Raw genomic sequence first — 25132 nt, 5'->3', positions numbered from 1 at the left:
TTTTCATAACATGCAAAAGACAGAAACCTAGACATAATGACAAGGTGGAGGAATTCTCCACAAAAGAAAGATCTAGAAGAAATCACAGCTAGGGATTTGCTTAAAACAGATATAAGCAATATATATATATATATATATATATCCTGTTCATATATATATATATATATATGAACAGGAATTTAGAACAACATTCATAAGAGTATATATATATATATATATATATGAACAGGAATTTAGAACAACATTCATAAGAGTACTAGCTAGGTTTGAAAGAAGAATAGAAGACATCAGAGAAACCCTAGCTACAGAGATAAAAGACCTAAAAACCAGTCAGGCCGAAATAAAAAATGCTATGACTGTGATGCAAAACTGACTGGATGTGAACACAACAAGGATGGAAGAAGCAGAGGAACAAATAGGTGAAACAGAAGATAGAATTATGGAAAATAATAAAGCTGAAAAGAAGAGGGAAAGAAAACTATCAGATCACAAATACAGACTGAGGGGACTCAGTGATCCAATAAAACACAATAATATCTGTATCATAGGAGTCCCAGAAGAAGAAGAGCAGGAAAAAAAGTCAGAAAGTTTATTTGAACAAATCACAGCTGAAAACTTCCCTAATATGGGGAAAGAAACAGTCATTCAAGTCCAAAAGACGCAGAAAACTCCCCTCAAAATCAACAAAAACAGATCAACACCAAGACATAGCATAGTAAAATTCACAAATACAAAGGTAAGGAGAAAATTCTCAAAACACCTAGGGACACAAAGCCCTTAATCTCCAAGGCTAGACACATAGGTTAACAGAAGACCTGTCCACAGAAACTTGGCAGGCTGGAAGAGAGTGGCATGACATATTCAACTTGTTGAATTGGAAAAATATGCAGCCAAAAATACTATATTCAAGGAGAGATAAAGAGGTTCCAAGACAAGCAAAAACTAAAGGAGTTCATGAACACTAAACCAGACCTGCAAGATTTATTAAAAGATATCCTTTGAGCAGGAGAGACCAAAAGCAACAAAGACTAGAAAGGAACAGAGACAACCTATAGGAACAGCAACTTTACAGGTAATATAATGGCGCTAAATTTCTATCTGTCAATTATTACTCTGAATGTAAATGGACTAAATACTCCAATCAAAAGACATAGGGTTATCAGAATGGATTAAAAAAAAAAAAAAGACCCATCAATATGTTGCTTATAAGAGACTCATTTTAGACCCAAAGACAACTCCATATTGAAATTCAGTGAGTGGACAACTATCTATCATGCTAATGGACATCAAAAGAAAGCTGGAGTAGCAATACTTATATCAGACAAACCAGATTTTAAACCAAAGACTGTAATAAGAGATGTAGATAAGCACTATATGATAATAAAGGAATCTATCCAATAGATCTTAACGATTATAAGTTTTCATGTCTCCAACTTGGAGCAGCCAAATATATAAATCAATTAAAACAAACATAAGGAAACTCACTGATAATATTACGATAATGGGGGGGTATTTTAACAACCCTACTCACAGCAATGTACAGATCATCTAAGATGACTGACAATAATGGCTTTGAATGACACACTGGACCAGATAGACATCCTAAAGCAGCAGAATACACATTCTTTTTAAGTACACATGGAACACTGTCCAGAATACATCACATACTGGGTCACAAATCAGGACAACCAATACAAAAAGACTGAGTCTATATCATGCATATTTTCAGACCATAGCACCATGAAACATGAAGTCAATCACAAGAAAAAATTTGGAAAGACCACAAATACATGGAGATTTAAGAATATCCTACTAAAGGGGCACCTGGGTGGCTCATCCAGTTATGTATCTGCCTTCAGCTTGGGTCATGATCCCAGAGTTCTGGGATGGATCCCCACATTGGGGGTCCCTACTCAGTGGGGAGTCTGCTTCTCCTTCTTCCTCTGATGCTCCCCCTGCTTGTGCTCTCTTTCTCTCTCTATAAAATAAATACATAAAATCTTTTTCAAAAAAGGAACATTCTACTAAAAAATGAATGGGTTAACCAGAAAATTAAAGATAAAATTTAAAAAATACATGAAAGCAAATGAAAATGAACACACCATAGTCCAAAACCTTTGGAACACAGCAAAGGTGTCCTAAGGGAAGTATATAACAACATAGGCCTTCCTGAAGAAGAAATCTCAAATACACAACTTAACGTTACACCTAAAGAAACTAGAAAAAGGACAGCAAATAAGCCTAAAGCCATCAGAAGAAGAGAAATAATTAAGATCAGAGCAGAAATAAATGACAGAGATTTAAAAAACCCAGTAGAACAAATCAACAAAACTAGAAGTTGGTTCTTCGAAAGAATTAAAAAAACTGATATACTCCTAGCCAGACTTATCAAAAAGAAAAAAGAAAGGACCCAAGTAGATAAAATCATAAAAGAAAGAGGAGAGATTGCAATCAACACAGCAGAAATACAAACAATTAGAATTTTATGAGCAATTACATGCCAAAAAATTGGGTAATCTGGAAGAAACACATATATATAGGAGCATATAAACCACCAAAACTGAAACACAAAGAAGAAAATTTGAGCAGACCCATAACCAGTAAAGAAACTGAATCAGTAATCAAAATCTCCCAACAAACAAGAGTCCAGCACTGGATGGCTTCCCAGAGGAATCTACCAAACATATAAAGAAGAATTAATATGTATTCTTCTGAAGCTCTTAAAAAAAAAATAGAAGTAGAAAGAAAAGTTATAAACTTATTCTATGTGGCTATCATTACCTTGATTCCAAAGCCAGACAAAGAACCCACTAAAAAGGAGAATTATGGGCTAATATCCCTGATGAACATGGAGGCAAAAATTCTCAACAAGATACTAACTAGTTAATCAAATCCAACAGTGCATTAAAAGGATTATTCACCACGATCAAGTGGGATTCATTTCTGGGCTGCAGGGGGTGTTTCACTATCTGAAAATCAACATGATACAACACATTAATAAAAGAAAGGAAAAGAACCACATGATCCCCTCAGTAGATGCAGAAAAAGCATCTGACAAAATACAGCATCCGCTCTTGGTAAACACCCTAAAGAAATTAGGGATAGAGGAAACATATCTCAATATCATAAAAGCTATATATGAAAAGCCCATAGTAAATATCATTCTCAACAGGGGAAAATCTTTGTTTTTCCCCTAAGGTCAGGAACAAGTCAGGGATGTCCACTCTCACCACTGTTGTTCAATATAGTACTGGAAGTCCTAGCCTCAGAAATCAGACAATGAAAAGAAATAAAGGCATCCAAATCAGCAAGGAAGAAATCAAACTTTCATTATTTGAAGATTAATGACACTCTATGTAGAAAACCCAAAGACTCCACCAGAAAATTGCTAGAACTCATACATGAATTCAACAAAGTTGCAAGATACAAAATAAATATAAAGAAATCTGTTGAATTTCTAAACACTAATCATGAAGCAGCAGAAAGAGATATCAAGGAATCAATCTCATTTATAATTGCACCAAAAACCATAAGATACTTAGGAATAAACCTAACAAAGAGGTAAAAGTTCTGTATGCTGAAAACAATAGAACACTTATGAAAGAAATTGAAGAAGACACAAAGAAATGGAAAAATATTCCATGCTCATAGATTTGAAGAACAAATATTATTAAAATGTCTAACTGGCCAAAGCAGTCTGAACATTCAATGCAATCTCGATCAAAGTAACACCCGCATTTTTCACAGAACTGAACAATCATAAAATTTGTATGGAGCCAGAAAAGACCCTGAATAGCCAAGGTAATGTTGAAAAAGAAAACCAAATTGGGAGGCATCACAGTTCCAGACTTCAAGCTGTATTACAAAGCCGTAATCATCAAGACAGTATGGTACTGGCACAAAAACAGACACATTGGTCAATGGAACAGAACAGAGAACTCAGAATGGATGCTCAACTCTATTACCAACTAATTTGCAATAAAGCAGGAAAGAATATCCAGTGGAAAAAAGATAGTTTCTCCAACAAATGGTGTTGGAAAAACTGGACAGTGACATGCAGAAGAATAAAACTGGCTCACTGTATTACATCATACACAAAAATAAACTCAAAATGGATGAAAGACCTAAATGTAAGACAGGAAACCATTAAAATACTAGAGCAGAACACAGGGAGCAACCTCTTTGACCTCGGCCACAGGGACTGATTACCAGACATGTCTCTAGAGGCAGGGGAAACAAAAGCAAAATGAACTATTGGAACCTCATCAAGATAAAAAGCTTCCGCACAGTGAAGGAAACAATCAACAGAACTAAAAGGCAACCTACGGAATGGAAGAAGATATTTGCAAATGACATACTGGATAGGGGCTAATATCCAGAATCTATAAGGCACTAGTCAAAATCAACACCCCAAAAATAAACAATCCAATTAAGAAATGGGCAGAAGATGTGAACAGGTATTTCTCCAAAGAAGACATAAAAATGGCCAACAGACATATGAAAATATGCTCAGCATCACTCAGCATTCAGGAAATACAAATCAAAACCACAATGAGACACCACCTCACACCTATTAAAATGGCAAAAATTATCAACTCAGGAAACAACAGATGTTGGCAAGGATGCAGGGATAAGGAAACCATCATGCTCCACTGGTGGGAATGTAAACTGGTGCAACCACTCTGGAAAACAGTATAGAGTCCCCTCAAAAAGTTAAAAATTGAACTACCCTATGACCCAGCAAATGCATTACTAGATAATTACCCAAAGCATACAAAAATGCTGACTCAAAGGGACACATGCATCCCAGTGTTTACAGCAGCACTATCAAACACAGCCAAATTATGGAAAGGGATCAAATGTCCATTGACTGATGAATTTATAAAGAAGACATAGTATAGAGAGATAGACAGACAGACAGACAGATACAGTGGAATATTACTCAGCCATCAAAAAAGAATGAGATCTTTCCATTTGCAACAACTTGGATGGAATAGAGTATTATGCTAAGTGAATTAAGTCAGCCAGAGAAAGACAAATACCATATGATTTCACTCATATGTGGAATTTAAGAAACAAAACAGAGGAACATAGTGGAAGGGAAGGAAAAATATTAAAATCAGATAAAAACAGAGGAGACAAACCATAAAAGATCCTGGCTATTAAGAATAAACTGAGGATTTCTGGAGGGGAGGCAGGTAGGGGATGCACTAAATGGGTGATGGGCTTTAGGGAGGGTACTTGTTGGGATGAGTACTGGGTGTTGTATGTAAGTGATGAGTCATTAAATTCTACTCCTAAAACCAATACTACACTATATGTTAACTAAACTGAATTAAAATTAAAAAAATTTAAAATACCAAAAATTATCTCACTATTTATTATTATTGATTCTACTTTTCAGTTAACCTTTCTGTTAGTCCGAGGTTTTCTTTCACAGTATAATGGATTTATAGGAAATATTATATTTAACCAAAAGAATTTAAAGTTGGTCATAAAAGCAATTTTAGAGGGAGGCCATGATGATCTTTTACTGAACAGTTAGCAAACTTCTTGGATATATCTCCAACAATACATATTCATCCTTTTTCTCATTTCTTTTTCTTTGAATTGATTCACAGATTTAAAAATAAAAACTCGATTTACAGTCAATAATCCTCCTTTTCTATCCAAGTAATCTCTATATGACACAGTAGTATGCTCTCTTTGAATCTTTTCACTCTATAAGATTGCACGGATACTGCCCTATCTTACAAACATTTAAATATGTTAATTTAAAAATCCTTAAACTTTGACAGATTATCTTCAAATGAAAAAATTGAAGAAAACGTATTTATTTGACAAAATCCACTCAACAAATCTTTTATAAGCAGATGTTATACAGGAACATGATGAAATTTACAAAGTTATTGTGAGTATCCTAAAGAAATTTATAATCTTAGGAGTTCAGACATCCACTTTTTTCCTGATATGACTAAAAACTAAAGGCGCTCCATAAACCACCATGAAATGGGTCCCCTTAGCCTTTCAAGAGCATTTAAAATTTTAGTACTCCTGTATTATTCTATTGCCTTGTATTTGCTTTTAAGGTTATATTTAAATTGATGAAAGTTACAGAAACATTCATTATTCTTAAGAGCAAATGAAACTCTGCATTGCAGTCGGCCTGCTCATCCATAATTCAGAATCCCAGCCTCAAAAACATTATGCTCAAACAAGCACAAATATTGGCAAAGGTGAAATATTGAACTGCTACAGTAGCAGCTAAATCACGAAGCAATCTGTGTGTGCTTCAATTTCCTAGCAGTAGAAATAAAAATTAAAAGCAGAAAAACAGTCAACAATTATGGTTATAAACCAAATAAGCAAGAGAGCAAAGCCAAGTTGCCGCTGTTCAAAGCTACATGATTTTTATTAGCTATACACAGATCTGATATGACAAGAAAACCCAAGGGCGGGGGGGGGGGGTGGCATTAGTTGCTTGGATTATCACTCTAAGCAAAGAAAAGGGGATTCTAGAAGAATGGTCTTCTGGATTTGAACTTTGCAAAAAGCAACTCTGATTCTATTTAAGGTAACGGATTTTTCCTCAAACACATTCCCTCATTTGTCACAATTATCTGGGCAATAATGTCAGCCCTCCATTTATTAGCACCACGGTCACTGGTTTGGAGGTTCTAGCAGGCAAGAAGAATCACTAAATACTTTTGACAGAAAACAGGTCTCTTCTGTCCAGGGAGGCTGAGTCTTGTTTGGACTCCAAGCATCAGTAGGATGCACAATGAGGAGTGAGATGCACGGGAGACACAGACCTAGCCAGCTGAATCAGCAAAAGCAACCCAGCAGTTCAATATGCCGACAGATAGAGCCGCCAGATCTCCTTCACTTCTACGATGTGTTTCCACCGTAGGCTAGACCCACTGCATCTTAGAGCAGTGCAGACCTTACGCTCTGTCGCCATTAATAACATATATATGCATAAAATAACTGATGCTAAAAACTAACGATAAATATCTAGTGCTCAGAAATTTCATCTTCTAGTGAATGATTAAAGTTTATTGTTCTAAATTAGTCAGATAGCCTTTGACATGTTATAATTCTTTCTTTTACTAGAAAGGAGAAAGTAATACAGTGAGTATAGTCACTTTATTATATAACAAAATTACTAGTTTTAGTTGGCATGTAATATATAAAACCATTAACATTTGTTCTCAAGCCTGCATGGCTAGAAAAAATTGCAACAAATTATCAAGCTTATGCCTCCTCATCCACTTTTCTTCCATGACCATTTGAACACCTCACCAGAGGACAGTATTTATGATTTTTAAAGGACCTTTTATCATCATCTCACTGATCTTGAAACAATCCAGAGTGAGAACAGAGCACATTTTAAAAATAGGGTCCCCAAATTCCCAGATGTTACATAGGCCATCCACTGTCACAGTCCGGATTTGGGAGGCGAGTGCGGCTCCGGTGTTTTCCCCCACGCCACACACCTTTCAAGAAAAACCACTTATCTACACATCACAGAAAATAATAAAACACTAAGGCATCAGTCCTCTTCCTGCTCCTCTCATGCCAACCACTACCTTAGTGAAAAAAATTTCATTCAAATCAAAATAAGAATAAAGAGTAAGCTATTCACAGAATCATAATCTGATTCTGAATTTTTTTTTCAAATTTAGTCTCTACAATTTTGTTTTATTGTGTGTATGTGTGTGTATGTATATATGTCATCCAGAGAATTTTCACATTTAATAGACTCGAAGGAAAATCTGCTTTATTACCTAATTATCTCCCCCACAGTTTTGTAAGGGACCTGCTAGTCTCCTTCCTATCATTTCATAAATGAGGTCACTGAGGCACAAAATGGCTCAGAAATTTGTGCCCAGGAAGCAGCAAAGACAGACACAGACATAAAAATGGAACTCCGAGTTCTGAATTCGATCTCCCCAAATAAAGATGTATAACTTCAAGTGGAGACCCTTGACATTGTGTAGACCCAATCAGAGGGGTTTTTTGTTTTTGTTTTTGTTTTTGTTTTTTAGCCTACTGAGGAGGTCTGTGCCCACATATTCAGCAAGGATCTGATCTTTGGTCCCCCCAGGCTCTTTCTGGCATGACAATGAGTTCTTCCAACAATAAATGTGAAACAAGCACCACTGGAACTGAAGCATCAAAGATCAGCCCAAGACAATCGTCCAAAATGAGCAGGATCCTTGTGATTACAGAAGTTTCAGTGAAATTAGTGGTCCCTGGTCAGACATGAAGAAACTCCCTCGCTTTCTATAGCTGAGAGCAATGCCCTGGGCTGTGAATATCCACAGTCTCATCTGTATTTGAAAGTCAAGAGCCCTTCACTGGAAATGACCGCTATGCACATCGACTACATTGTAAAGCTGGGAAAGTGGGACTGTTAGAGATTAATATGATGGTTGTGGTGCCAAACCACAATGATCACTTGCTGGAAAGACTAGAAAAACAACAAGCCAAGTGTAGCATTACTTTTAAGCTCTCTTGACAAAGACTAGAAAAGAACCCTGTTAAATCTGGCTATTTTTGTCTCTAAAAATATACTTCTGAAGCTGGGGAGAACAGCATTAGGATGGCGACAAGGAAGCGATATTTTCATACTCTTACAGATGATTATTTCCGTGGTTTAAGGAATATACATGTTTAAATGCATGTTTAATTCACAATGACTTTATTAATGGCATAATTTATTCATTACAGAATTAATCCATAAGCTGCCAGAACATTTCAGGGCTAATTGCCTTCTAGAACATCATTTGCTGTTAGAGAAAAAACAGTGGTGGGGAATGTGGTTCCTGTCCACACGCTGCCCCTCACCATTAGTCTTCTCATGTCATAAAACCCTCTGAGCCTTGCCTCATTTTCCTTAAAGACTTTCTAGATCTCGTAGGGCTTTCTAGTTGGGATAAATAAACTACTGGTTGACTTATTTGACCAGAGTGTACAATCTTTGTCACCATCATCATGATAACCTTGTGCACGGTCACAGTGTGGAATCGTCCTTGGTGACTGACCTTGGTTTGACCATCCCCGGTTTGACCATCACTGAATTCCCAACAGGCCACTGACTAACCGTCAAGGTCACACTAATGCAGACACCAAGCCAAACAGAGAGCTCTATCTTTGTCTTTTTCCAACATGAAAAAGACAGCACCTGAAAAGAGCAGGGACTAGTCTGAACACACTAGGAAAAGAGACATCACCTTGTGATTCCTTGCAGTCTCCTAAAATGGAAATAAAGTGCAAGCAAATTGAAAAGACCCTGAGTGAAGCTGGTATTTGAACTTTAAGGTGTACTTAAAAATACAAAACCAGTCTCGACAGCTCTGCCCCTTACCTTGCAGTCTTTGCATCACGTTGGCAATGTCCCGAGGAGACCGTGAGGCCGTCCTAGAAGCCGCCATGGTGCTTCCTGCAGCATGAAACCGGGACCAGAGACTCTTCCCCCAGGGCGCAGGTGCAGCAGCAGCTCAGGGAAACATGCCGGGCCTCCCTGGATCTATAGGGTCGCGCGCGAATCCCACGCACTTGTAGCAGCGAGCGAGGGGGCAGCGCTTCCAAAGACTGGACCCCTTTTTCCTTTCCTTCTTTTATTTTAAGACTGTTCTGTTAAGTGAACTCGGGTACCTGGAAAACAAATAGAAAAGGTACGATATTTTTTTAAAAATCTACATAGATCCCCGTAATGTTAAAAAGAAAACCATTTCTCTTCAGTTCTAATAGATGATTCATTACCAAGTGAAACATGTATAAAGTACTTGGCAAATGCTAGGAGTCTTTAGACCTGACAAAATACACGAGACCTATATAAAAAGGTGGTTGCTGAGAAAGAAATGTTCCCTTATTACATGTTTTCTTTCTTTTCTTTTTTTTAAAGATTTTATTTATTTGAGGAGAGACAGAGGGCAGGAGTGGGGGGAGGGGCAGAGGAAGAAGGAGAAGCAAGACTCCCTGCTGAGCTGGGAGCCTGACCTTGGGCTGGATCCCAGGACTCTGAGCTCAGGACCTGACCTAACCTGAGCCAAAGGCAGACGCTTAACTGACGGAGCCACGCAGGCGCCCCTTCCATGTTTTCTTTTTAAACTATAATTTCTCCATCGATCTATGAAAGTGAATGTACTAGGAAGTCAAAACACGGAGTCCTATTTCTCAATATTCCCAAGTTCTCTCATCGATGCTATTTCAGCCTGCTTTGTACATATATTTTGCTGTTTCATTTGTACACTTTCCAGGAATGAGATTAAATCTTAGCTTCTAGATGAGCACTGAGTAAGGCATAGAATTGCTGAATCACTATATTGCACTCCTGAAACCAATGTAACACATATGTTAACTACCCTAGAACTAAAATTTAAAAATAAAAATAAAAATAACAAGAAAATCTTAACTTCCAATAACAATTTGATGAATTAAAACAGTAAAAATGTAAAAGTATATCCTTCTAACAACATCAGTTTCAAATATTCTGTTTTTAGTAGTCAAAATGGATTTGATTTAGCTACTTTCCTTCCTATACAGAAAGACTCTAAAGTAAGTTGAAGGCTAGGGTTGGGGGGAGGGGGCGGGGTGGCCTGGGCAGAGAAGCCATATCCCTTCTAACCCCTTCCTGAATTCTCTGTTTTGGTCAAGTTTAAGTCATCATTCCGGACTGAGCAAGGAGAAATAGACAGGAGAGTAGTTGATGAAATCTTGATACTGAGAAACATTTACTTTTTTTTTCTTTTTCAATTTTTTTTTATTAACATATAATGTATTACTTAACCCAGGGGTACAGGTCTGTGAATCATCAGGCTTACACAGCACTCACCACAGCACATACCCTCCCCAATGTCCATAACCCAACCACCCTCTCCATACCTCCCCTTCCCGGGGCAACTCTCAGTTTGTTTCCTGAGATTAAGAGTCTCTTACAGTTTGAGAGACACTTTCTTTTAATAAGGATTTCCTAACCGGTGTGTTAGTTGAAGAGAAGGTTTTGCTATGGAGAGGATAAATAATGAAGAAAGGAGAAGAGAGTGAATAGGGACCCAGGGAAAGAAGCTTAACCAAGGGGCCACACTAAGGGGGCCTATGTGAGATGACACTTTATTACAATTCACACTGCATCTCTGCCTTATGAGGATAAAGGGAAAGAAAAAGGATGGGGCAGAGGCAGGGGAGGATGGTAAAGGCAGACCTGTAAAGAAAACACATACATGTGGGATGGTCCACCTGCTGGAAGGAAAAAAAAAGAAACTAAAAGGAATCTAGGAGTGTTATCAAAAATGATACTGTAACCTGAACATATGATCATACAAAGAGTATTATTCATGAGAGATTAGCTACATAACAAAATATAATTACAAACTACAACTGATTTTAAAATGGCATTATTAAAACTGGTATACATTGGTATCTGGTTCGAATGCATGAAGGCAAAGCTGATTTTACCTGTTTTAGAATGCTATATCCAAAAGGATGCAGAACATTGCCTATGGCGGCTTCCTTGTGTGCAGAACTATCAGAGAGGTATAGTGGAGCAAGAAAGGGTGTATGGTCTCTGAGCAAGTTAGGGTGAAGTGGTGTAGTGAACAGCCCTAAGGGCGAGAAGACCCAGCCCGACTTCTCTAGGTTCCTTGAAAAGATATTTGGTAGAAGGAGGACCCAGTACCTGTCAGCTTCTGGGCTACAGAGGTGCCTCACAGTGGGTAGCTTTCCAAGGGATTCTCAGAGGATAAATAATTACTTATGGCTAGCCTATCATGTATCAAGGCCTTTAGCCCTGCTGGAATTATGTGCCCATTAGCAAGCAACCTTCATCTCCTGGGGGAAAATATTCCACTTGCCCACATGCAAAAGCCACCATAACTGGGAGGCTGGTAAATAGCAGGAAGTGCCTAAAATCTTACAAATGTCTCCTTTAAACTAATAGAAAGTTAAGTTCTCCAAATGCAAGAATATAACTTTCTGAACTCTAGCTAGCTAGCTAACTACATATATATACTAAATAGTGATGAGGGAAGAACTTCATTTTAACTCAGCTATCCCAAGCCAGCCCCTGCCCAGCCCAGCACTGGAGTTCATAAAAGATGTGGCTCCTACCATCAACCAAGAATTATGGAATTAAAAAGGATTTCTCTAAGTCACTGCATTACAGATCACCATGTTTCTTCCTTCTTCTAGTTCACAATCATACTACACAATAGATTAATTTTTAACTCTCTCTTTCTCCCCCTCTTTCCTATGTATATATGAGATACATATGTCAAGTATTTGAAATATATTATATATATACATATACATATATATATACCTATCTTTTGGACTCAGAATTTCTTTGCTTATGTCCAAGTGCAGGTTACGTATCCAGTCTTACTTGTACAGTATAACAAATGTGTTCTGAATGTCCGAGCTCAATGCTGGTGGTCCCAAGATGAATATGACACGGATTCTATTTTTTTGAGGAGCTTCGAACATAGTGGAAGATACAACATAGAAGAAAACAATAGAACAATGTCATGAGCAAGTGGAAATATAGAGGTGAAAAATGCAAAGGATGGGTGTTAAGCCAATAAGAAGGTTCCGGAAAAGTGTCTTGGGAGGGTCTTGGTAAACAAGTTGGAGCTAGTCAGGAGAAAAATATGAAAGCACAGGCCAGACAGAGTGAATAGCTCAAGCCAAGTCATGGACACAAGAAACAGCATGATTCTCTGTGGGAGTACCAATAGTGAGGTCATGAAGGACTCTACCAGGTGACATTCTGGAACCGAGGCTGGAGAAGGAGGTAGCACCGATGGTTGAGGGCCCTGTGTGCTATGCTCAGAAGCTTGGTCCTGATTCTCTGGAAGGCAACAGCAAACCACTGAGGGATTTTAAGCTGAAAGTGCCCAAGTAAATTTAGATTATTCTAGATACAGTTTTTAAGGGTGTGTTTGAAGAAGACAAGACTGAAAGATTCAGAAAGTTCAGTTAGGAAAGTATCTGAGGAGTCAAGAGAGGAGATGATGACAGACTGAAACAAGACAGTGAGTGAGTAGAGGATAAAATCTTAAAAATCTTTAGGAGGCAAAATGTGCAGAACTTGGTGACTGATCAGGGAGGGGAGTTAGGAAGCAGTTGGTAGGGTTCTCCAAGTGTCTTAGATGACTCTTGGGATTCTGACTTGAGAGTCTGTGGGCCATGGTGCCATCAACTGAGCTTAGCAGCCTGGAGGGTTATGCCGGTTTTACTTCCAACACTCTTCACCTTATACATTCCTATCCTTGCTAAACAACTTTCCTCCACCCCTGTGTGGGGCACTGTCAGCTGAGCAGACCCAAAGGATCCCTAAACACCTGGCCCAGGACCCACACTCAGCTTGAAGCTGTCCCTAAACACTCCAGTGTAGACTCAGCACTAACAATCTATATGATTATAAATATGATTGGTCTTTTACTCATCACTGTGGTTAGCCTCAACTCCAAGTAGACAGCGAGCATTCTGCAGGCATAGAGTCTATAAGTCGCTTTGTTTTAACATCCCACCCATCGATAGCAAGTACATCCCTGAGAACGTGCTAGGCCCTCGATCTATACGTTTGTCTTACAGTCAACTTCATAATACTTTCCCTCGATGAGAGAACCCCCAGGAAACTTCTTCCTTCTCACTGCAAAAGAAGTTAATGCAATGTCCTTCCTTTTTCAGACATAAGATAAAATATTTGCTTTCATCATTCATGTATATACACATTTCCTCTGTTGTGAAATTACGGTATCTTGTTTTTTACTGATACTTTCACTTACAGGGACATATGATATAAGAAATTTCAAATTAATAAAACAAATATAAAAGGAGACTGGAGATTAGTAGATATGAGTTCTAGGTTTAGCTTTGTTCCAATGGGCTGGGTGAGTTTGAGCTGGTTCTGTGTGTGGAGGTCCTCAACAATGGCCTATCACAGGTGGTGTGGTAACTATGGGACATGCACATACTATGGACTAAGAAAGATCTGGAACAGAGTCTAAATTTTGTCCACGTGACCTTAAGAAAAGTTAACTTTTCTTAACACTTTTTTCTGAACACTTGTTTCTTAATCTGTAAGGTGAAGCTATTTTATTGCAAATTCAGTTTGATTTTATCCTGCATAAGTTATATATTTTTAATTTTTCAAAAGATTTTATTTATTTATTTTTAAGAATGAGAGAGTGCACATACCCCAGCACAAGTGGGGTGAAGGGGGTGGGGGGGCAGAGGGAGAAGCAGACTCCCTGCTAAGCAGGGAGCTCGTTGATACAGGACTCGATCCCAAGATGCTGGGATCACGACCTGAGCCAAAGGCAGATGCTTAACCAACCAAGTCACCCGGGCACCCTGTATAGTTAGATTTAAAAAGATCAATATGTAATATTCTTAAATCACTTGGCATGTAACAGAGTTCCAGAAAATATATGGTTTCCGTTTTCCTTCTCTTGGCCTCAGTTTCTCCAATAGGCAATATGTGAAGTGGATCCAACATGGAGAGGCGCTCTCCAGTGTGCTTGTCAGTTGCAAAGCCAATGGCAGTACAGATGACAGCTGCAATAATGACTGGTACACGGTCACAAGAGCTTGAAATTCACTCCTGGAAGTGACAGATTACCTAGCAGTGTTCTGGTTGTGGGCATGACCTACAGAGCCAGAACGTCCGAGGAAGGCCCAGCACCATCAGCAAGCTCACTGTTCCCAGGGAAACTTAAAAGGTGTTTCATAGGTGCAGGAGATTGTGGGCAGTGGTGAGTTGGGGACGGGTCCTGTACTGGGACAGAAAGGGAAGATCAGGTAGACATTGATAGATTGTGGCCAATGAACAGTCCCCAGCACCATCTCCAAATCCTTCCCGGAGAAGGAACTTGGATTCCACAGCAGCTAAGTACATTCACCACACCCAGCAGAGAAATAAGAGCCCGATGTTTATTTCATCCTTCAAAATGTATTGAGAAACTATTCATAAAGGACAATGGTCAAAAATGTATGGAGAAACTATTCAGTGGTACTGAGGAAATAGCAATGAACAAGACAGATAAGCCCTTCTTACAGCTTACCTATCAGAGGGGGAGATGTTATCAATAATACTACAACAAAGTAGGGTGAGTTCTGTCCACGGAACTGTGTGAGCAAACTGAACGCCCGATCCATGACCACTGCTGCTGCACTGATGGTGCAGAAAGCAGGGGGAATGGATGCTGTCTGCTCTGGGCGGGGGGGGGGGGGGGGGTGTCTCCTATCTGAACCATATACTATTCTAGCAGCACCTGCGGAAAGCACAGGAGCAAATCATCAAAACTCAACGTCTCCAGTCTCTAAGCAAAATGGACAACAAGCTGCCAAAACAGTTTCTTGTTTGTGCTCCTAAAAAGAAATGCGCAAAGAAAACACTGGGAAGAACACTGCGAGGCCCCAAGAACACATGGTAAAGTAATGCAACTACAATTTTAGGTATTGGGAAACTAGAGCAGGAAACTGCAAACCCTGTGACCACCAGAGATGATGTGGTTCATTTCTACCTGAAAATAATGGGCTGAGAGCATAAAACACAAACAGATTTAGAGCAGCACAAAGTATAAATATTACTAAAATAGATGTCTAAATATGTACAAGGATAAGACCCCTATTAAAAATCATTATTAAACAAAAATTAAAAAGCCAACAAATACACCTCCACCCCCTTACATCTAAGTCCTTTGCTGGAGTGAGTCACATGAAGTGTCTAATTTTAAATTTAATTATTGTTTTCCTGCATTCATCCTTTAGCAATGGTACTAATTAATAAACACTAAGACAGCTAAGCAGTAGGGAAGGAGAAGGACATCTGGAGTTATATAAATACACGACTAACGTATGTGTACGTGTTATCAGTGAATAGTGTTGTGAATTATTCATTATTATGAGCTGTACAGGGTAACAAATAAGAATCAGCCCTTTTTCTGGGAGAACAAAAATGTAAACAAGTAAGCAAAAGACGAAGTACAGAGCTGATCAAGGTGATGGATACAACGTGTCATGGTTCAACACTTTTTGGAAAGCTTGGAGGATAAATCAGACCCCAAGGTATCAGCTAGCTTCCTCCCCTACTTCGCTAGAGTGTATATATCCGCTTGCCAAACACTAGCTCTGGCTGGATTAGATCAGCAGGAAGGGCACCTACAACACATCTAAGAGGAGGAGAAATGCAGATTCCCTCCCAGGGGAACCCTCGGGCCCCACGTGACAGTCACAGTCAGGCCACGGGTGTGGCCGCAGCATCTAGAACTGAGAAAACGTTACCAATCCTGCCTAGCCGTGGGCTTCCTACATCCTGTTCAGTTACACCTCCTTTCACTTCCAAGAAGCTGTGTGTCCGGCAGACTTCTCAGAGAGCCTGTCCTGCACATTGAACTACAAGCCATTCTTCAAAGAGTCTGAACGGTAAACTGCCTTTTCCCACCCCTTGCTCCCCTGCAGGAGGAAGGAATCAAGTGACAAGAATTTTTATATGGGGACAGTGAGAACAGGAACAAGCCAGTTTCTGAAAAAAATCATTAGTTAAGAGAGATAAAAATGAGTCTATAATGATAATAGCAAATATTATCAAATGCTAGCAATATGACCGGTCAGTCTGAAGCCATGTCTTTATCTTCACCATGAAACGTATTAAATTAGCATTGATCTGGTACATTTTGTTCTAAATTTGCCACAAAGTAAGGAACAGGTTCAAGAACACAAGAAACAGAAATAGCTATGTGTGTTTATTACCCTGTCAGGAAATATAAGGAACTTTTTACCCATACTATTTCTCCTTTTCATCAAGCGTCTGAAAGAACAATCTTCATTACTAAGAATTAGATCAGCATTTTGTACAGATGTGGGTCATATTAATAATTGTTGTTTAACTGAAAATTACTACACTGTCTCTTGCACAAGTCTGGCTTTTGTAAACAAGTGCTTCCTTCAGTAAAAGCTCTCAGATGAAGACAAAAATATAGACACTCAAGAAGAGGAAAATAATTCGCTTAGAACTTTCTTGGAACGTTCACGGAAGACTGTCGGATACATACAGGTTTTCCACCCCGAACTGAAAAGCTCAGAAATGAGCATTCCAGGATGCTAAACCCTGGTTCCACAGCTGTTTCTCCGCAGGCTGGGCCTGAACTTGCAGCCTCCAAGCTCTGTCACCCCGGGCAGCACACCCAACCCGGTTTCCAGAAGGGCTTTCTTTGCTTAGTGGCTGAGAACTGCTTTATCTCTCACTGTTTTACTGCCCTTTGCCATGCACCTGCCGCCCTGTGAACCACCATTTCACAGAACTCCTCAGGCAGCCCTGCGAAATCTCCGTCTGAAACCTGTCTTTCCGGAGAGGAGATCAAAGTTATCTTGCCCTCTAGCGAAGGCTCCGCCTGGAAGCAATTGCACGGTGACACCCCAGCAGTCTGAAGCCCCGGCCTCCGCACCGTCGTCAAGCCCTGGGCCCCGCTACCCGCTTCCCCTCCCCCCAGCCCTTCCTAAAATAGTCGAGAGTGGAGGAAGGGAGGCTCCCAGAATTTGTCCAACGCCCTGCATCTCCCATCTGATAGTAGCAACAGTACCGACCATCACAAGAGGGTGGCTGCCTTTTGCTTCTGCATCACGGGAGCCCAAAAGAAGTGCCATAAGCGGAAATGACAATCCGAGAGGGGGATATTAATAGGGATATCTACGTACGAGATGCGGGGAGGACGCTCTCCACCTCCTTATCTCCTCATCCCTGAGTACCGACACGTACACACACCACCACCACCACCACGCCGCCCTCTCCCTCCCATTAAGCACGCACAACCCCGACATGCAAGTACAAACTTGCTTACAATTTGTCTGCAATTTATTCGGCTTGCACCCACACTCATATTCTCGCTCTCGCTCCCTCCTTCCTTCTCTCTCTCTCTCTCTCTCTCTCTCTCTCTCTCCCTTCTTTCCTTTTACCTTCACTCTCCCGGGCTCGTCCAGGTTCCCGGCAGCGAAGCGAGCGCACGGCCGGCGGCGGGCTCCGGGAGCTCTGGCTCGGCTTGCAGGGCTGCGGGGAGCCGGGCCGCCCTGGTTACGGAGTACGACGCGCCGGCCGGCTCCCTGCCCGCGGCAGAGCGGCAGCCGCGCTCCCCCGGGCCGCTCGCACGCTCGCTCACTCCTGCGCCCAGCTGCTCGGCGACTCTGCCCTCCCTCTGCAATCGAGTCCTCCCCTCGTATGCACCCTGAGGTTTTAGGCCTCCCCCCTCCACTCTCCCCCGCCTCCTGCACTAAAGCTCCTTGCGGAGGTCGGCCAGGCGGGTTCAGCCCCCCGGCAGCCTGCGGGTACTACCCCCTGCGCCGCCACACCCCTCCCCGGCCCCGCGCCCCGCGCCGGGAGCCCCGCGCCGGATTCCAGGATGAGCCGGTCCCTAGAAGAGCCGGGGGCGGGGGCCTGGAGGCTCTCTCGGAGGCTTTCCCAACCTCCTGGAGATGCACGGCCTCCGGCGCTTCTCCACAGCTGCAAACCCGAGCCCTGACCTACCCTCTGGCGGAACCTTTCTACGGGGTCCACCTCCGCGGGGGAGAGGAGGAGAAGGAATGGCCGAGAACACCAGGGAAGATATGCGCTGCACTAGCCGCCAACTTTTGCCCCGGGTTCCCACTGCCCGGTTGACCTTTCTAAGCAGAACCTATCTTGAAAGGCTGGGGAGGTTCCCTGATGGTCCCAGGAAGGAAGTGATGCAGTTCAGCGAGGACATTGAGCACACTCCTTTCAAATCAACTTCCAAAAAGATCCTAACAGCTGACCTTTTGGCTGTCAGATCAGTTGCAAACAATTTTGGGGAAATTTTTTGGGGAAAGTGATCAGACTATAGGCTTTGTTGTTGTTTATAAAGCTCAGATTTCCTGAGGAGTCACTTGACATCTTAGTTCTATTTATTCTTGGTTATTCATGAAGATGATGCTTCAGAACCACCTTCGGTTTCTTAAGACGCCCTGTACGCATGCAACACATTGGGAGACGTTTGTCTTTGATCACAAGTCCTTCGCGTTGTGTAGAGGAGATCCTGGTGTTGCCTAGTAGCCTTCAGCAGAATCTATTTTGTTGTGGTTTTATAGTCTCCAAGCAAAGTCAAACACAGTCTCCCTTCCCCAACAAAGCAGCGCAAGTCCAACAGGATTATGGCAACCAAAATAATGAAAGCTGGGATGCAAGAATCAAATTTTTAATCTGACAAAACAGTTTTCTATTCTCTAAATTTGCTAAACGGAGGGGCCGTCTTTGCTTCCTGCCTTTCCCTCACTTGCTGCCAACACTCCGTGATTTAGCTGTACATTTTCTTCAAAATCTTTTTTCTTCCAGACCTCATCAAAACAACACTATCTGAAAGGAATCTGGTAAACCAATCTGATGTGCTCTTTTTCCTTTTATTTTCATTTTTTAGAGACCAAAGAATGAATCTCTAATGGCTGAATTTGTTACACCAGGAAGTTGAGCCTGGAGAGGGCGCTGTTTGGGGGACTCACTCAATGTATACCCTGCCTCTGCCTTAGGGTGACACTTAATGGATACCCAGAGCTTCTTCTGGAGAAAACCAACAAGATCGCAGTCATTCCAGATAGCACCCTTTTCCTGTGTGGTGAGACTGGGTTCCAGACTTGCAGGCCTGCTGCTCAGGAGGGAAGGATCAGACTCCATTCCCACTCTCAGTCTCCATCTTTATAAAGCCAATTCACCCCTAAGGCTTTGGAAGACAGAATAAGGTATTTTACAGACTCAATGCTCTGTGTGGCGTTGGAAGACAGAATAAGGTATTTTACAAACTCAATGCTCTGTGTGTCAGGCAGTTGCTTTCTTAGTGGTCATACTTAAAAATTCTAGGACAGAAACATTGTTCCCACCAAGTGAAACTCCCATATGAAACCTAGCCACAGTCCTCCTAGGCTCAGGAGGAGCCTGGAGGCTGGGCTGTCGGGCTAGTCCTGGTTGTCTGAAGAACTGACCTTCCACATTCAGCTCATCTCCATCCCCTGCACAAGGCCTAAGCATGTTACAGACGTTGGGAAAAGGCTTGTCTTTCTCATATCCCCCATCTCAGGGAAGGTTTGTTGTAGCCCCTATTATTCAACAACTGTTGTTTCAACACCACCCTACGCTAGATGTACTGTGTCTACAGAGGTAGGCAAAACCTGCCCCAGTTCCTGCCTTCACAGAGCTTACCGTATGATTGGGAATAGCCATTCATCAGAGAACCACACAAATAATTGTAAAACCCCAACCTCCAAGAAGAGACACATGTTATGAGAGCCTTTGGTGAATTAGTTAATAAAATTAATTTAGTTTAATGACCAGAAAGACTGCTAGGAAGGGCAGGAGGTGTAGGGAGCAGTGTGGAAGAGCACTCGAGACAGAGGGAAGGGCATAAGCAAAGGCTCTACAGAAGGAAAGTACGTGGTGCATTGGAGGAAGGAAGGAGGTCTGTTATTACTGCAGAAGAGACAGCAAGGGAAGGGAGGAAGCTTCAGGAACAGTGGGCCCCATGCGGCTCAGGAGGGATGAGGGACAGACTAGGCAGGCCTGAAAGACCAGCCTGAATTGATAAGTCTTCCCATGAAGCCATGAAAGCATTTTTAGTAGGTGGTACAATGGGATCAGATTCATGTTTTGAAATGTTCCCTTTGGCTATAATATGAAAACAGACCAGAGATGGGACCGAAATGGGTACAGGTGGATCATTTAGGAAGCGACTGCAGTAATCCTTTAGGAAGATCATAGTGTTCATAATTAGAGAGACGGTGGTGGAAATGGTGGATGGATTTTAGGGGAGTTCAATGGATAACATGTATGGGACATAAGGCCATGTGTGGCCGAAGGAAGTCAGAGTAGTATAATGGTCAGTCTCGGATTTAGTACAAGAAAGCCCTGGGCCTGGATCAATCTCCATCTTTAGCTACCCGTGTGATTTTTAGCTAGAAATTTAACCTCTCACAAGTTCAGATTTTATAAACCTATAATGGGAGTTATAACCATATATCTCATTCACGGGGCCATTGTGAGGACTCAATGGGCTGACACCTGGAAAGCACTTCATACTTCAGTGCCTGGCATGTGGCCAGGAAGTGCAATGTAATTATAATGCATCACGATTATAGTTACAGTATCTATACTGAAGTTGGCAAATAAAGGGAAAACAGTCTCTCCACTTTGCAACAGGCTGATTGGGTTAGGATACCAGTTCCCAAGAGCAGAAAAATATAACCACAGGACCATCACAGGCTGAGAGACGGCTGTTGGGGTAGCCATTTCCACTTCCATCCTCCACCAAGCCCAAGGTCAGTCCTTCTCATCTGTCTTCTCTTTGTACTCTTTCAGTTTACATAGAGACCCATTCTCATCCAGCATGGCAGCTTTCTCCACTAACAGGAGTGGTTAATGAACAGCAAAAATTCCCAGACTGGTTTTAGCTCAGCTTTACCGCAATGCCTGCATCACTGTACTTTTAAGGATTTGTAAATTTAGAGTTCTAGTGCCCATTCAAAATCAGCAAATATTCATTTTTATTTCTATTATTTCTCTTTTATGCAATCGTATTAATACTAAGGCAAAAACTTGCCATAATTAAAATATGTTATTTATCAAAAGGATCAGCCTTAGGGTCTTACAAGAGGTGTATCTTTATGGCTAGAGACATGTCCAACTCAAAACTGGATTTTCATTTCCTTTAGTCTTAAGTTTCTTCAAAACGCGTTTCTATGCACAGAGCAGGGAAAATCTATACCAAACAAACAAACAAACAAAAAAACAAAACAAAAAACCTCTCTTATTTCTTAATAAAGTTCAAGAGACTTTTAACAAATCAAGGTCTTGATGCAGTCAGTACTGGTCTGGTTGTATTTTAAGAGATTGGCAGCCCTTTACTAGGTAATTTCTGCTAATGGAGTCTGCTAACAAGAGATAAAGGACAAACCAGGGAGGAAAGGCTCACTTCTGCCAGCAAGGAAGCCTCAGAAAGATTTGGGGTTCAAAGTACTAAGCTCACTCAAATCCTCCCAAAGTCCTCTTTCCCAATTCACAGGGCCCACTTTTTACTGTAACAAGCCTCACTTTCACATAAGAGACCTAGCAAGGCTTTGAATTCATCTTGCATTATAAAGTTGTAGGCTCTAGCAACAGATCTTGGGTCTGATTTTTGGTTATATCAACAATATATCAACTATACAGCAAGCACAAGGGTCTTAGAAGATTTCTGGGTCTTTGTCCATGCCTTGATCCAAGATTGTAAAGTTCTTGAGCTTATCATGTTCTTTCTTATGGTCTCCATTATAGTCTGAAGGAGCAGACATGCCGCATTGTTGTCTAGTTCCACAGAAATAGGCAATGTGGATTCCTGAATTCTTGACTTCAGTAGTCCCTTAATTTTAGGCATCCATAGGTATTACTTTAAGCAAATGTTAGTCACTGCATGCCCTGTCTCCTTAGAATTCTATTTTACATTGGAATGAGATCATCAGTGTATACAAACCTGATCAGATCAAGCAATACAAGATTCCCATCTTTCTGGAATAGTCTTAGCATGAAATATTGTACCAATCAGGATTCATTAATGAAAAATCAAAACAATATGAATATTTGATACAGGGATTTAGGGGCTCAAAATTTGTTGGTAAAGCTAGGGAAGTGACCATTAGTGTGGCTGCCTTTAACTTTCAGGTAACCCCATTGGAGGGCCAATTTCAGAACTCAGCGACTAACTGCTGCCACCTAGAGGTCAAGATGCTGCAACAAATGGCCTACAGTATCACAATGCCCCTGTTCAGAGGCTTCCCCTGGTGGTGGAGCTTGGCATTCCATCCACCACTGCAGAAATAACGCGGCTGAGGTCTGAGGGAGAATTGTTCTGTGTCCCCCTTGCTTTCAGATCTCTTGTGAGACCATTGGCCCAATGAAAATTTAACCCAAAACCCCGAGGAAAGAGAGCCTGAGAAATATAATTCGCAAACTTCCAGTCGCTGAACATAGAATGGATTGTGAACGAATGTTATTTGCCAACAAAACAGGATTCAATACAAGCACAGAATTAGGGTGAACAGAATCTTGCAGATATTTACTTAAATCAAACTCAGAGAAATTGCAGCTTAAGACATTGCATTTTTACATCTGTTTCAACTCAGATTTAATATTGTTCTGGAATTCTAGAAGTTAGGATTTTAAGACTATTTTAAAAAAATTTAACCTGCTGATACATTTTAAGATAAGTCATTAATTCTCCAGTGCGATATTGTCACTTTCTCCCCACGGTTCCTTCAGAAGCTCTTCTTCTTAGACTGCTGTTGTTACTCCCTCTTTTAGCCATCCACTCCCATGATCATAGTCTTGACCTTGTCATTACTGATACTGACAACTCTTCCGTGATGATAATCTCAGCTGTTAACACCCCACTCTCTGACCACTTCCGTTTTTGGTTCCAGCCCACACCGTCTAGTGCTCCAATTCCAATAATCCTTCAACTGAGCAGGACTTCGTATCCGTTGTTAGGGCCACCGCTAGCCCCTATGATGCCTTAGAATTCGTCTTCAATACACTTCACTTCGATCTTTCGGAAACTGATATAAAACCACATTTGGATAAAACAAGACATTTGAGTGTCATCTTCCAGAAAATTATTATAATAAATATACAAATTAGAAATTTCAGGTATGAATGGAGTCCATTTGAAAGGGGTATCTAAGGTGCAAATAGTGCATAACCTACATTAGCCATCTATGGCAGCTCGGGGACTATTGGTCCTACCATTGTTTTTTATTACCATCATCCCTGTTATGTTTATTCCCCTTAAACCTGTTTAAAGTCCATGTTTAATCATTATCTTCACGTCCTTGCATTTATCTTCAACTACTTTTCCTCTCACTTTGTCCTACTCACTTGGGTAAGCTGCATACCTTGTTAAATTGAACTCTACCTACGCTGTGCCTGTGCTCACACTGCTGAACATGACTGGAGAAAAACCCCATCACCCTAACTGCGCTTCCCATTCACAATCCCTCCATCCAATGCCCTGGAATACTTTCTCTAATCAACACACCCTTTCACTTCCCTAAGCAAATTTCATACTTCTTCTTATTTCTTCAAACTTCTAACATCTTTCCTGCCTCTAAATTTTCAACAGCTAATTTTTCTTCCTATTTTCCTTGAACATTTTAAGTAATCAAAAGAGAATTTTGAGACTCTCCCACCACCATCTGCACTATCTGCATCAGTGCTATATATAATATGCAAACTTGTCTTTTATTGCTGCTAATGAACTACTCAAGCTCCCAGCTAAGGCGAACTCCTCCACTTATATATTCAATCCATCCTTCCTGCCAATGATATTGTCTTTCTTCTCAGAACCTTTAGTTTCTTCTCTCTTATTAGTTTATTCTCACAAGCATGTAAACATGCTGTTATTTATCTCATATTAAAAAGCAAACAAACCTTGATCTTGACCTGGATTCCAAATACCACCCCTTATTTTTTAAGCCAGCTCTGACAGAGTTGTCTATAATCACTGTTGGCATTTCTCTCATGCCCCTTGCTCTTGAACTCACAGCACCCACTTATCTAGTTACCACTGACTCCTTTGCTAAATTAAATGCTCTTGTCTCTGTCCCTATCTCGACCTATCAGAGCCATTTGACTTATTTCCTCTCTCCTCTTTAAAATATTTTTCCTCACTCGCCTTCTGAACCTACCATACACTGTCCTCATTGTATTGCTTCTTCTGGCTACTTCTTCTTGGTCTCCTTTGCTACTTCCTTCTCATCTCCCCCATGTCTAGACTCTGAAGGATCAAGAGCTCCATCTTTGGATCTTTTCTGTCTTCCAGATACTCTAAGTCCTAAAGGTGCTTATGCAATTTCATAAGAAACTCATATTTCTTATATTTTTTAAATATCATGCATATGCTATGAATTCCTAAATGTAAGTCACTAGCCCAGACCTCAGTCCCGAATTCCAGACTTGAATATCCAATCCTCTACTTGGGATTTCCACTGGGAAGTTTAAAAGGTATCCCAAATGAAATACGTTCAAAACTAAATTTGTAACCTTCTCTTCCGGACCTGCTCCTGTTTTTTCCTTCCTCACATCAGTCAGTGATAATGC

General features: G+C 40.8%; 1 protein-coding gene across 10 annotated transcripts in view; it reads right to left on the bottom strand.

The window, feature by feature from the left end:
* SYNE1 (spectrin repeat containing nuclear envelope protein 1) overlaps positions 1–18232 on the bottom strand; it is a 469526-nt gene extending 451294 nt beyond the window's left edge. For 7 of the 10 annotated variants that reach the window (XM_046005229.1, XM_046005235.1, XM_046005230.1 and 4 more), the window contains exons 1-2: positions 17965–18231; positions 9371–9660 (exon numbers count right to left, since the gene is read on the bottom strand). In XM_046005229.1, the coding sequence (XP_045861185.1) occupies positions 9371–9437 (67 nt within the window). In that variant the 5' untranslated portion in view covers positions 9438–9660; positions 17965–18231. Of the gene's footprint in view, positions 1–9370; positions 9661–17964 lie in introns of all 10 variants that reach the window. The other 3 variants (XM_046005238.1, XM_046005239.1, XM_046005240.1) reach the window with 1 other exon arrangement.
* Positions 18233–25132: the final 6900 nt, after the last annotated feature.

This window comes from Meles meles, chromosome 5 (genome assembly GCF_922984935.1).
Source record: "Meles meles chromosome 5, mMelMel3.1 paternal haplotype, whole genome shotgun sequence".
NCBI classification, from domain to species: domain Eukaryota; kingdom Metazoa; phylum Chordata; class Mammalia; order Carnivora; family Mustelidae; genus Meles; species Meles meles.
The sequence above is the reverse complement of the archived record's forward strand: the minus strand, read 5'-3'. Positions and strand labels throughout refer to the sequence as shown.